Source organism: Cucurbita moschata, unplaced genomic scaffold (assembly GCF_002738365.1).
Source record: "Cucurbita moschata cultivar Rifu unplaced genomic scaffold, Cmos_1.0 Cmo_Scf00007, whole genome shotgun sequence".
In the NCBI taxonomy this organism is placed as follows: domain Eukaryota; kingdom Viridiplantae; phylum Streptophyta; class Magnoliopsida; order Cucurbitales; family Cucurbitaceae; genus Cucurbita; species Cucurbita moschata.
In genome coordinates this window covers 286,630-299,734 of record NW_019268523.1, presented here as the reverse complement: position 1 = coordinate 299,734, position 13,105 = coordinate 286,630, and the positions used below count along the sequence as shown (strand labels likewise).

Sequence of the window (13,105 nt, the reverse complement as noted above, 5' to 3'; positions counted from 1 at the left end):
TGTTTGACATATTATAATGGTTAGTTTAGACTAAATTATACCTAATTTTTTTTAATTCTCATTTTATAATCATTAATTTACTTCTTTTTTTTTTTTTATGTAAAAATTAGTTTAAGATACAAGAATTTTAATATTTATTTTTCCGACAAAATAAATTCATTGGCTCGAGTGACTTGTCTCTAATTCCAAAAAAAAAAAAAAAAGTTATAGTATTAATAATAGTAAACGTTGCATATGGAATGAAGGGTAATTTTGATTTTAAAGAAAAAACCCCTTCCAAAATGGGTGATTGAATTTTTCTTGGCATGTGAAAAGACGAATTTACCTGGTGGGTCCGAAGTGAAAAAGAACTTGATCTGTCTTTTTTTTTCTTGATCCTAATCCTAATCCGAAAAGAATAGGAAAAAAAATTGACCTCTTCCCGATTGGTGGTGTTTAGACAAACATATTTTGTTGTTTAAAAATATAATGTTTAGTGGACAATTAGTGCATAATTTAGAAGTGTCATTTTCTCCAAAAACTTAAAATTTTTGTAGGTTAAGAATTTGAAATTACTGTAGAGAGCGCCAAGTTTCTTTTTTAAACCAATACTTGTATGACTAAAGTAGACTTGGGATTAAAATATATCAAATTTCCTAAAAACTCTCCATTTTGGCAAGCAAACATGCATCTCTTCATTTGCAAGTTAAGTTGAAAATTTGGGTCTTCTCAACTTTTTTCTCCCCTACTAATTCTCTTTCGTCTAAATTTCTAATCCAACCATTCTATCTATCTATCTCTTCTCTCTCTCTCTCTCTCTCTCTCTCTCTCTCTCTCTCTCTCTAACATGGCCAACTCTCAGCTCAAGCTCTTTGGTTTCAACATCTCAGAAGACCACAAATCAGTTTCCAACTTTACTGAGCCGCCGCCGGCGGAGTTGCCGGAATCTCGATATCCCCATGCCCCGAAGTTCGAGTGCCAATATTGTTGCAGAGGATTTTCCAATTCGCAAGCTTTGGGTGGCCATCAAAACGCCCACAGAGAAGAAAGACGGCTTTTGAAGAGGGCTCAAATAAAATCTTGTCATCTTAATTACTTCACGCCTCTGCACCTACACAACTGGCTCTCGTCGTCCTTTGCGCCGCAGCCACCGAGTATTCCACCGCAGGCGGCGGGGCTTCACGCTATGTCACGGCCGCTGCTGTCGCAAGATGTTTGGCGGCAGGCTGGAGTTATTACTGGGGCGGTCGGAGGTGTAGGAGATGAAGCTGTTCCCGGTAGGGGTTTGGGCCTGGATTTGCAACTTAGTCTTGGGCCTAGTAAGCCTTGACTTGGGCTTTTCCCACTTAAGGCCCATAAGGTTGTAGTTTTTTTTTTTTTTTTTTTTTTTTTAAAATCTGAAAAAAGAAACTGGAATTTTGTCTACTTATTTTAGACAAATTTTACGTATAAAGATAATTTAAATAGAAAACAAAGGCTGTACCCTTACTCATACAGTCCCCGCCAGACCTTTTAGTTTTAACCCTATTTTGAACCGTCCGATCTTATATTCATTTTGTTTTAATTTTAAAATAGTTTAATTATTGGAAGAGAATTCAACCTTTGTAGTCCGTTTTTTAGTTAACATAACAATGTTTAGAAATAAGCTTTTGATAGTTTTTCATTTTCTTCTACATTTTTCTGAAAAGATGTTTGAAATGGATGCAAATCATCAACGTAAAGAAAATCGCTTAATTAATGAATTAATTAGGTTGTTTAGGTTTTGAGGGATGAAAATTCGTAGTCGCACAGCAGTATGTGTGCAAGCTTCCCAAATCGAAGCCCTAATCAAGTAGGAAAAAGAAAATTGCAAGTAAAATCAAAGAGGTGCGTACCGCTGAAGGCGACGCCGGAGGAAGCGGCCACACAAGTCTGAATCACGGTGTTCTCCTGGCGAGTGAAAGGCTGCTTCGGTAAACCAGATTTCTCCAGAAGTCTGGTCCATGTCTTCACGAAGAAGAAACCGAGAAGATCGGCGGAGACATTGAGCGAAGGAGTAATACCGGTGGTCAAGTTGAGCTTCACCACGATGTAAGTGAACAACACGCTCAGTCCAAAGCTCACCACAAACGCTCTCGCCGTCAGATGCTTCTATTTAGTCAATTAACTTGCTACAATTACCGAAAACAATGTGACCGGAGGAGGAATGAGACTAGAAGAAGACAATCTAATGTTCATAGCATGATGGGAGAGCATATCAGAAGACAAGCTAATGTTCATAGTATGATGGGAGAACATATCAGAAGACAAGCTAATGTTCATAGCATGATGGGAGACAAGCTATGCTCGTAGCTTCATAGCTCAAGCCTGTGGGTGGACACCCACGATAGCACCAAACTTATCGATGAACGAACTCATGTCAAAAGCCTATCTATGATCATATCAAACAATGCATGCAACAGCCTAGTTAGGTAAACAAATGGAAACAGAAAGCAAGATAAACAATCAGAGAGTTGATTGAAGCAGATGAAGTTGTGTTCCAGCCTCCAAGCATTACATTAATAAATGAAGTTAAATTACAAAGGGTTGCTATGTGCACAAATGTATGAAGTCAACGTAACTATCATGCTACATTCAATTGCGCAAAATAAAGTCCAACACTACAAGCAATACATTGAAAAGTGAAGATAAATTACAAACTATTAGTATGTGCAAAATCCATTTAGTTAAGTCGGATGCAAGGTTTCCTGGTAGGGCCGGGCCTGAAAGATTTGTTAGCACAACGGATCAAGTATCACTACTATTACATATTACATATAAAGCTCTATTGCCTAGAAATTGGTGCCATCGGCATGGATGAAGACGGATTATAGAAATTGCCATCTGAACCCTGGAAGCTCTGGTAAGAATTTGTTGGTATTGTACAAGGAGACATCCCCGTCACTGGGGCACCTAAATTCGGGTACCCAGGCCTCGCTAATGGTTGCAGTGATTGTGTCATACTGTAACTGTAAGCTATGCTACTTACAGACCCAGCAGCATTCTGTGTGAACTGGGGCAAAGGGAGCTGCCCAACAGGAGGCAATGGAGGCACTGGCGGTGGAGATGACGACGGGGGTGGTGGCAGGTCAGAAGGAGTGTATTGTTGACTGGTGGACGAGGCGTTATGTTGGAGAGACTCCGGGTGTGGGAAGGGAGGGACGGGTGGCCGCTGAGGATTGGGAGGCAATGTGTAAGGCGATTGGTCATTTTCAAGTTTCAGCCTCTTCTCAGATGGATAATCACCAGGTAACTCTTTATTTGGGTTTCCAATTACACCCTCGGATGCCAGAGAAGATAGGACGTAAGAGAGCATCTGAACCGAGGATGTCGATGCAGTTAGCTTAGCTGCCACTGCAGCAGCAGCAGACTTGCGGGGATCTTCCTCAAGAGGTCCAGGTTTTGCAGGAAAAGGCAATGAGGGTGCATACATTACTGGCGCTGATTGATCTCTCTCCCTTGGTACAAGGGTGTGTGGTGCTATCGAGGTCTGAGCATCTTTTGAGGCCTCCTCCTTAGTCATAGCTTCCACATTTTCACCATTTAAAAACTGCCTGCACAGATTCTGAGTTTGTTCCGACTGGGAATGAGAAACCTGTCAAAATAGGTCAATCTCGACCGCGTAATTAGAAAAATACAGAAGAATCAATGACCCCATACTCCAACACATTGTGAAACACAAATGCAAACCTGAAGTTGATTTCGAACTTGCTCCAATTTGAATTCCTGACAATAAAAAAATTATTCAAATAATAAGATTGTCTTCTACTAACCATGTCATTAACTTTTTTCCACAGGGATGCCAAAATACCTGTTCTTGAAGAGCCTCTCTCAGATGAGACACAAGACTTGCCCTTGAAGTTTCAATTGTTGTTAATTGTTCGATGCAATCCCTCAAAATGTGATGATGTCCCCGCAGATCCTCTGCAGCTGATGTTCCACGGTATTGCCCTGTGTAGTTAAACAACAAGAACAACAACAAAACGCAAGCAATCTTAAAGTTTAGCTGAAACAAAACAAGCTGAGAAGCACAGACAACAGACATGGCAACACGACCATTTCCATAAATGTAGGACGTGGACACACTGGATAGGAGATGTAGAAGCTACAAGTACCTGAATTCACATCAGCGCCAATTTCTTTGTCCAGTTTCTCAAGATAGCTAATAGAATTCCTGCATTTGCTCAATACTGCATCTTCATCGACCTCACTTCTGTAAACAACTTGGTAGCCACAAACTATTTTATCCAATGATATGCTGCCAGATTGTTTCTGTTGAAAACAATAATGAGAATACGTGATTAAATGGCCAGACTATAAATGAACATAATTCGACACGATGAATTGGCAACTTTTTACCAGTTTACTGCTGAAATGCTTCCCATTTCGGTTACCCGTTTCCAAACTCTTTCCCATTATCTCTTCTTTAAGACTCTGTCCTCGAGATCCAAAAACTTTTCTCTCTTCCCAAATGCCAATCTGTGAGTAAAATTAAAATGGGTATAAATAAAACAAATATGATAACAGAGTCTAGCCAAAACAATCAAAATTCTCTTCCACTTCAACATATCAACAATGACATCGAAAATTATGAAGAATTGATCTTCGTTTACAGCTGACTTATTCTCTGATTGACTATTTGCACTAATATTTTCTTGTTCTTAGACAATCCATTGTACTTCCTTATTTTATAACACTTTCTAACTCTCGACTTCTGTAAGCACATATGATATCGAGCTTAGCATAGAGATATATTGTATGGTATTCAACCCACCTTGACCCACAACCGAATTCACATCGAAAAAACTTGTAAGATGTTTATCCAGGGTATGTTTCCAACTCATAGCGGTTTTATGGAATGCATTAAATTCATGAGGACAAAACATCTATTCTTTTTTAATGCAGAAAATAACATTCATTTTCCCTTAGAAATTCCATTATACAAAAAAATTTTGCACCACAAGAATTTAGCAGGGCTTTGTCTAGAGGCAGAAAATAAGAATGGAAAGCCCTTAAATTTTGAATTTAAGGATCTAAGAAACAGTGTTAACATTAGATGAGCATGCATATTTCCATACATGGAGGGAAGAAACATACAAGATAGAGGTTCGAGAAAATTTATGCATGAGTAAAAAAAAATTTGACAAAGGATTACTGTACCAGTCGTAGGGCAGCATTTCTACCAAAATCATCACCGTGCTCAATTACATCACGAAGTGCATCTGGAAGGACTTTCCAAAATTCACCAACAAACTCCGAACCTTTTCGCCTACTGTTCTGCAAAATGTCATTTGCAAGATATAGATAGGCCAACCTCTGCTCACGTGGAGAACAATGAAACTGCTTATCCCATGTTTCTACAACTTGCTTGGCTTTGTTCATGTGAAATATACACCAGTGGGATAAAGCTTGATCGCGTTAAGGATGGAACTAATAAACCAAACAGTCAAGTAATAAGACACACACCAAGGAATCAGGCACTCTCTAATGCACTTATAGTGCCTCATCTAGTGGCTAGTACCAATAACCTTAAATGATTCAAGGAAGCATACCAGAAATGGACTATTGGGTACCAGTGTGGCAGTACCACAGATTCACAGTACTATACCATAACACACAGTCGTAGAAAAGAAGATGGTACTCGGATAAACTGAGAACATACATCCAAAACCCATCTTGTAAAAACAAATGCAGAGGAACATCACCAAGACAGACAGACAGAGAAACCAAAAATGAAGAGAAGTAGAATTTCTCCCAAAACATAAGATTAAATATAGGTAGCCAAACTAAAACAATAATGGAAGCTATTTCCAAATGTGTAACAATGAACTAAAACACCTGCCATGCCCAAATATAATATATAAGAACTTAATACAGAATTTTCGACAACAAAACAAGAGAACTAAAGCAATACGTATCCATTATATAAGTGATAAAATAAAAAAGATAAGTAATTTAGCCAAAAGAAGAGAATAATAATAAATTTCAAAGAGGATACTCTCAATGCTCGCCTGTGAGTTGTTGAGCCTGGCTAGCTTGTCTACCAAAATTTGTGGATTGAACGTACCACCCATTGATTTGGATAACTTGTTTGCACAAATAACGTAGAATATGAAGGCGAATCTGTGTAAGGAGAAAATGTTCAAATCAAAGGGAATAAATGAAGTATACAATATATGCAAGTTCTGTTAGCTTCAGTATTTTGTAGTAGCAGTTGCTTGTTCTTTTTCCCCTCTCAACAAAAATCTCTCTCTTACAAAATAAATACAGTAGATGCGTGATCTCGACATAATACATAAACATAAAACGTCACCTCAAATGTGATATTGACTGATATGCAATACTAAACTTGGTGAATTTAAAATTTGGAGGGCACAACTCAGGAGATTTTTGGTGCAACTTATAGTTTTAGTTGTTAAAAATGCAGAAAGATAAATTAATGGATTCTTTACACCTTTTTCTAAAAAGAACCAGCGCATTAACTCCAAAAGAGAATGCAGAAGAAAGTGGAGGGAAGGTTAGAGTTATTTGGGTATGTTTCTAAACTTTGGCTTTCAGGAGAATATCTTATGAAAGTTCAGAATCAATTTCAATGACTCACTCCATCAAAATTTAAACATGCTACTGACCAAAGATGTCTAAATTCTAGAATGTTAGATTTAAAACCGCTGCAGTTGAACTAGTTCCACCCAGTTCTAAGAATAAATCAAATAAATAAATAGACTTTCTCCTCTCCTACTCCTACACAGAACAGAAAATTCAGACATCAAAATACTAATAATGTAGCCGCAAGTCAAGATCTACTTTTCGAAGCTGCTCTTCGACTCATCCAAGGGGGAAAACAAAAACAAAAAGATACAAAATAAAACAAAGCAATCCAAAGTAGATGCTTCAAAGCAAGAAAAATAGCTGCAAAATACTCGAAAGCAAGAAAAGTAAGAAGGATCACGAGATAGTTACATCCCCCATAGAACTATAATTACATAAGGTAGAAGAAGAAACAGAAGGTACCTGGAAAAGGGAATGTGGGTTAGAGAGAAAGCAACTAAAAGGGGATGAAATTAGGCCATTGGAGGCCTTTCTCCATGGAAAAGAGGAAGAGAATTAGAGGAAGTCGGTAAAAGGGTTTTCGAAAACAGCGGGCAAAGGGCGAATAGAGGGAAAAGGGGGAAGTAAGGGAGTTGAGGCACGGGAAAACGGAGCGTATGAAGAAGAATAAGATGACCGAAGAAGGGGACGAAGACGAAAGCCCGTAGGGGAAGCGGGGATTTTGGAAGCAGGGGGCGGCCTCGCCAGATAAGATGGGTTTAGAATAGCGGTGTGGTTTAGGGACGCGAAGAATTACAACTATTTTGGCTCCACACCACGTCTCTAGACTTTGGGCCGCATGGGCGTGGGAACTGAAAGTGGCAGTGGAACTGATTTCGGCTCTGAGATTGTGAATCAGGTCTGGCTTTGGCGCCGCTGCTTGGGCGCGCCAGGTCTGCTCTCGCGCCTCCTTTCCTCCCCTCTCTCTCTCTCTCTCTCTCTCTCTCTCTATCTAATTAATTATTATACAAATTTCAGTCTCCAAACTAATGTAGACTGCGTTGCCCTTTTTAGATGCTTACGTTCACAACAAATCTTCCCTTAATTTGCTCTCTCCACTTAATTATTACTATCAAAATACATTATTTTAGAGGTCTCACTCTCTTACTTGTGATGCCCCTTCAAGTTTGGGTATTAGCGTGCTAGCACATGTTGTAGTACCGTATACTGTATAGTATTGAACTATGAGTGTTATTTGACTAAATCAAAATAAAATTTGCAATATAGAAGATAATTATTTTTTAAAAAAAATTGAAGAATATATTCTTGTTGTTGTTAGTTTATTTTCTTAAAACATGCTTGATTTGTTTGGTTGTTTTTCTTTTTATTATTTTTCTTCCAAAAATGTAAGTATTCCCAAACGATCTATGCCAAGATGGTCCTAAAATTGAGATATTTATATGGAAAGCATTTAAGGTAGTTCCATTTAAGGATAAATTTTATTGAAATGAAAATTATCTTTTTTCATTCAATTTAGAAAATGAATGAACTTCCTTTTCATCCAGAAGTTTCGCAGTAAATATACTTTAGCAATTCCGTGTGGATTTTCTCCACTTTTCTAACGTCTCACTTCGTTCCTTTCAACTCGTTTAGAACATATTGATACAATTTAAATTCACTTGGATCCAACATTACTATAAATTTTATGTCCCAAAATTTAAGTGAAGCTGTCTTTAAAATAACTTGATTTTGAAATATTGTCGAAACACAATGAACTTCACAAGCATTGCATCTCATGTGGATTAGGTCAATTAATAGGAAGTGAAATCTTTAGATTTTGAAATATTGTGGAAAAACAACGAATTAGATACATACGAAGCTCCGATGTGGATTAGGTCAATTAAGCTATACAAAAATTACAATTACAGACGAACAAAATAACATAGAAGAATCAGAAACTGACAGAAGCGAAGAACTAGCCGCTGTGGAGTTGCACGGAGATTCAAAACCAGAGATGGAGTATTTCAGAGGATGGGCTCGATCTTATTTAGCAGAGCTCTTGGCATTAGTTGGATGGATCTTCATTTTCCCGAGCAGGGAGGAGGAGGCCTTATACCTGGAGACTTGTTTCACTTCGTAATTAGGGCTCGAATCGGTGCAGATCTTGTTCGCCTTCTCTCGTTCTTCCTTCTTTAATTTCTCGTGGCTCATCTTCCTCGCTACGTAGGCTTCAGCCAGAGAGTAGTTCATGGCGGCGACGGAGATTTTTGCAGAGCGTTCGTGGAGTAGGGATATTGTTATGGTTGAGAAGAAGAGCGGCTCTGGAAGGGGAAATTTATAGGGGGAGGTACTTGGAATTTGCTTGGACGCCAAGCAAAGCGGAAAAGAAGAGGAGGCAGCCTCGTAGGTCTGTTCGTGATGTGAAACAGAATTGACTTACGGGCTTAGGCGTCCTGCCAAATTTGACTTTTACTCTTTCTCGTCTTGGAATTATTATAATTAAATATTTGGATTTTAATTACGTCTTTTTCTTTCCATAATGATTTGATTACTATTTTTTAAAATAAATTTCACCTAATATTAATATATAAATACTGTGATGAATTACTTAACTCTACTAATTATGGCTACTAATAACAAAAGATATATATTATTTACCAACTCATTTTTCTGTTTGTGCATACGTCACTGTTTAAGGACACGTGGTGGCGCCCACCATAAGAATTGGCGTGGTGGAGCCCACCATAGTATTGGCGTGGTGGAGCCCACCATAGTATTGGCGTGGTGGCGCCCACCATAAGTATTGGCTTGGTGGCGCCCACCATAAGTATTGGCTTGGCGGCCAAGCGAAACTCCGGATAATCTAAAGGGACGAGTAATTGTTTTACATTATGCAACAAAATATGATTAAATTACTGTTTAATTTTAACTGCTGCTTGTGTGAAAACATTTCCACTTATTTAATTTCTTTTTTTTTTTATCATATTATTAAGGCTTGATATCATCCGTACGATTTTTCACCTAATTGATGTTTAGTGTGCGAAGATTTGTGAGCCTCTGGGAAGCTTCTAGAATGGTTTCTCTGTGGCCGAAGGAGCTGACTCTAATATACGCCTCGCCGCCGGGCCCGAATCCTCTCCCCGGAATAGTCACAATGTGCGTCTTCTCCAGGATCTCTGCGAATATCTCCCAAGAGCTCGATCCTGGAAAGTGCACCCATAGATACGGTGCGTTTTGGCCTCCATACACTTCCATTCCCAAACCACGGAAGGCCTCCGTTAGAATCTTGGCGTTCTCCTGGTAGGATTTCACCACTCTGCTTATCGCCTGAATTCAATCAAGATCGGTGTTAGATGGATCGGAAAAGAAACTGAGCCACCGTTACAGCGAGATCGGCTCTTTGAGTTTGATTTACCTGCAAACCTTCAGCGGAAAGGCAAGCAAGGCCACCGGCCTGAACGATGTTGGAGGCACCATTGAAGCACGTACAGACGATTCGATCGTAATCCTTTATGATCTGGAATCCATTCGAATACGATAGCTCCTCCGGAACCACCGTCCAGCCGAGGCGGACGCCGGTGAAGCCTGCGAATTTGGAGAAGGACGATATTTCGATTGCGACCTGCGAGAGGAAAATCGAGGTCGATCAAGCTTCATTTCGAGGAAAATGCGAAGAAAACAAAATTAGGACGAAAATTAGTGCCTGTTTGGCTCCTGGAATTTGGTAGATGGAGGTAGGGCTGCCGTCGGAGATGTAAGCGGCATAGGAAGAATCAAAGACGATGATGGATCCATTGGCAGTGGCGAAGTCGACGAGGCGGCGGAGTTGGGCGGCGGAGGCGGCGGTTCCAGTCGGATTGTTCGGAGAGCAGAAGAAGATGATATCCGTTCTGGGAGTGATCGACAAATCTGGAAAAAAATCGTTATCAGGGGTACACTTCATGTACACGATTCTCTCATATTTACCGTTTTGCCCTTGTAGGTCTCCTGCCCGTCCGAAAATTACGCTTGAATCTATGTAGGCCTGCCCAACAAATCCTCATTACTCAAATTACGCTTAAATTTCGAATTTACATTTCTTTAGTAATTCTATAAACTCACAGGAAAAGAAGGATCTTGCACAGCCACCGTCACGTTTGGTCCCAGAAGCATCTGTAAATGTTCATCAAACCATAAATATGTTTTTTATTTTGAACAATAATTTTAAAAAACAATAAATTATAAATACCTGAAGGCGAGAGATGTCACATTGAGCTCCATCAGAGACAAAGACTTCTTCGCCCTTTATGCCCATATTTCCGTACAACATTTCTGCAATTCTCTTCCTCAGTGCCTGAACACAGTTCAAATTTGGTCAATTTTTTTATATTTAAATTATATATATATTTATTTTGTTTAAAATTAGTTATTGAATTTACCTTATTGCCCTGCTCGTCTCCATACCCACTGTAGCCTTCCACAGTTGACAGAGCAGTTGCTTGCTGCATTAGAAGGATTAATGTTCTCGTTGAGTCTATTTTTTTTAAATAAGATTTTTGTAAACCTATGTTTTATAAAATATATTAAGAAATAAGTATTTATATTACCTTATTAGAATATTATTATTTTATTAATATGAATGAAAATACTTAAAATAATTATTTTATTAATACGACGGTACCATTTCATGTGTAATTTACCTAAAGAAGAAAGGACACAAAAGGAAAAAAATAAATAAAATAATAATTCATGGGGTCGGCATCCCAATATTGACCACGTGATTAAATTAAGCATGTTGGAAGTCAGCATCCCCAAGCATATAAAATGAAATTTGATTTTTTTTTTTTTTTAATGCTGAAAATTGAGTTGGAATAATATTCAAAATTTCTTGAAGGTTCTTATTAAATTGGTTGACTTATAAATTAGTTGAAAAGTTTAGTTTATATATGCATATAAAACATACGAACAATATTCATTATTATATATACCTTTGCCATAGCTGATGCAATACAGTCTGGTATGGGTTCGGTAGTGTCACCTATTCCGAGCTTAATTATTTTTGCATTTGGATATTTTTGAGAATGTTCGTATTCCCGTAGAGATATCTAATTCAAAATGAATATAGTTAAGACGATGTTGATCTTAAATTACAGTATACTTAAAATATAATTCGAGCTATTAATGACACTATTGAAGTTGTCAAGAATACAAATATTTAAATGTTAAAGAGCAGAGCATAAGAATAATTAATAATAATAATAATAAATGTCGCGGGCTTATTGTATCGTGCGAGTACCTCGGGGAACAAATACCCACTCCTCAGGTTTTCCATATTGGCGCTGCGCACGACTTTTGTGCAATGACCTACACGTGTCAGCATCACTAAGCATTCACATCAATCACACTCACAATTATTTTTTTTCTTTTAAATCATTTCAAGAAATCTACCGTTATCCTAAACTTAGGAATACGTATTAAACATTATCTTAAAATTTTAATTTCTATCAAATTAGTTTAAGCTTTAAGATTATTACCATCCTTATTTTAAATTAAGACCAATAAAGTCAATTCCAAAGTAACTAAGTGAGGACGAATTATTAGTAGATAAATAATAATCGAAAAATACATTATATTAATAAATGAGGACGAACGAGTCACTGTACAATCTACTTTAAAGAAGATTGACCTCAATAGCTCGTCAACCAAAAAGTAGAGGCAAAAAATGTATTTTATTTTGAATTTATCCTCGTTCAATTATTATTCTATTGCTCTCTTCCTTTTGTCAATTTAAAAAATATAAAAATGTGGAAATTTAAACATTTAATACACATAAGCAAGCCTTGATTAGTTCATCTACATCTATATTTTTCTTTTCTTTCGTACATATAGTTGCTATACACGTGACAAAACAATATCTACATTAGATAATTTATCATATATATTGATCAATCTTACCAGTTTTGTTTTCAGTCTCGTGTTCCGAGCTGCATTAAATCAATAATTAAAGTTAGAATTAACATAAACTCTCATCTTAATTACCTTTTAGCTTAAAATACATTTATAAATGTTTATTAAAACCGACACGTAACGACTCATGTTTGACGATATGTACCATTTTTATTAACCAATACGAAGAACGATCAAAATAAATCGAAATACACCAAATTTGAGTTGAAAATGAACAAGACCTTTGAAGATGAAGCATGGTTTTGGGCGGCGAGGAGATGCATGAAGGGGTTTGGAAGCCATCATTCAGCAATCGCTTAAACATTTTTGCTTCTCTTCAATGACAAAATTTGTATTCGTTTATGCTTTCTTCTATACAATATGCAAATAAAGTGTGTATATATAGTAGAAATTTAAAGCCAATTTAAAAATTAAATAAAATTAGAAAATTATCAATTTTGACAGAGGGAGCGAGACTAGTACGACCCGATAAGCAAAATTTAATTTTCTTAGTTGGTTGCTGGTAGGCAAACTTAGTTTTCATTACGTGGTTCCTCGAAACAACGTGAACGAATTAGATGCTTCCCGTAAGTTACTTAAAAAGTTTATAATTCATAATAAATTTATCGCATTATTAAATAATAATAATAATATT

At 37.4% G+C, this 13,105-nt stretch overlaps 3 protein-coding genes across 3 annotated transcripts; 1 reads left to right on the top strand and 2 right to left on the bottom strand.

Moving 5' to 3' along the window:
* Nucleotides 1-621: 621 nt before the first annotated feature.
* On the top strand, nucleotides 622-1,351 carry LOC111445220 (zinc finger protein 6-like). The gene has a single exon (XM_023083479.1). It carries the CDS (start codon nucleotides 827-829, stop codon nucleotides 1,307-1,309), a length of 483 nt encoding a protein of 160 aa, XP_022939247.1. The 5' UTR covers nucleotides 622-826; the 3' UTR covers nucleotides 1,310-1,351.
* A 1,120-nt stretch (nucleotides 1,352-2,471) lies between these two features.
* LOC111445219 (UPF0400 protein C337.03-like) lies at nucleotides 2,472-7,542 on the bottom strand. The gene is made up of 8 exons (XM_023083478.1): nucleotides 7,009-7,542; nucleotides 5,996-6,120; nucleotides 5,158-5,405; nucleotides 4,357-4,476; nucleotides 4,113-4,269; nucleotides 3,809-3,948; nucleotides 3,688-3,723; nucleotides 2,472-3,592 (listed from the first exon to the last, which is right to left on the bottom strand). The coding sequence occupies exons 2-8, from the start codon at nucleotides 6,069-6,071 to the stop codon at nucleotides 2,783-2,785; spliced, it is 1,587 nt and encodes a 528-aa protein (XP_022939246.1). The 5' UTR covers nucleotides 6,072-6,120; nucleotides 7,009-7,542; the 3' UTR covers nucleotides 2,472-2,782.
* A 1,842-nt stretch (nucleotides 7,543-9,384) lies between these two features.
* Nucleotides 9,385-12,774, bottom strand: LOC111445359 (probable LL-diaminopimelate aminotransferase, chloroplastic). Its single transcript, XM_023083695.1, has 10 exons — nucleotides 12,693-12,774; nucleotides 12,460-12,488; nucleotides 11,801-11,868; nucleotides 11,493-11,609; nucleotides 10,944-11,006; nucleotides 10,754-10,858; nucleotides 10,627-10,677; nucleotides 10,229-10,549; nucleotides 9,941-10,147; nucleotides 9,385-9,852 (listed from the first exon to the last, which is right to left on the bottom strand). The coding sequence occupies exons 1-10, from the start codon at nucleotides 12,707-12,709 to the stop codon at nucleotides 9,547-9,549; spliced, it is 1,284 nt and encodes a 427-aa protein (XP_022939463.1). The 5' UTR covers nucleotides 12,710-12,774; the 3' UTR covers nucleotides 9,385-9,546.
* Between the last annotated feature and the right edge of the window lie 331 nt (nucleotides 12,775-13,105).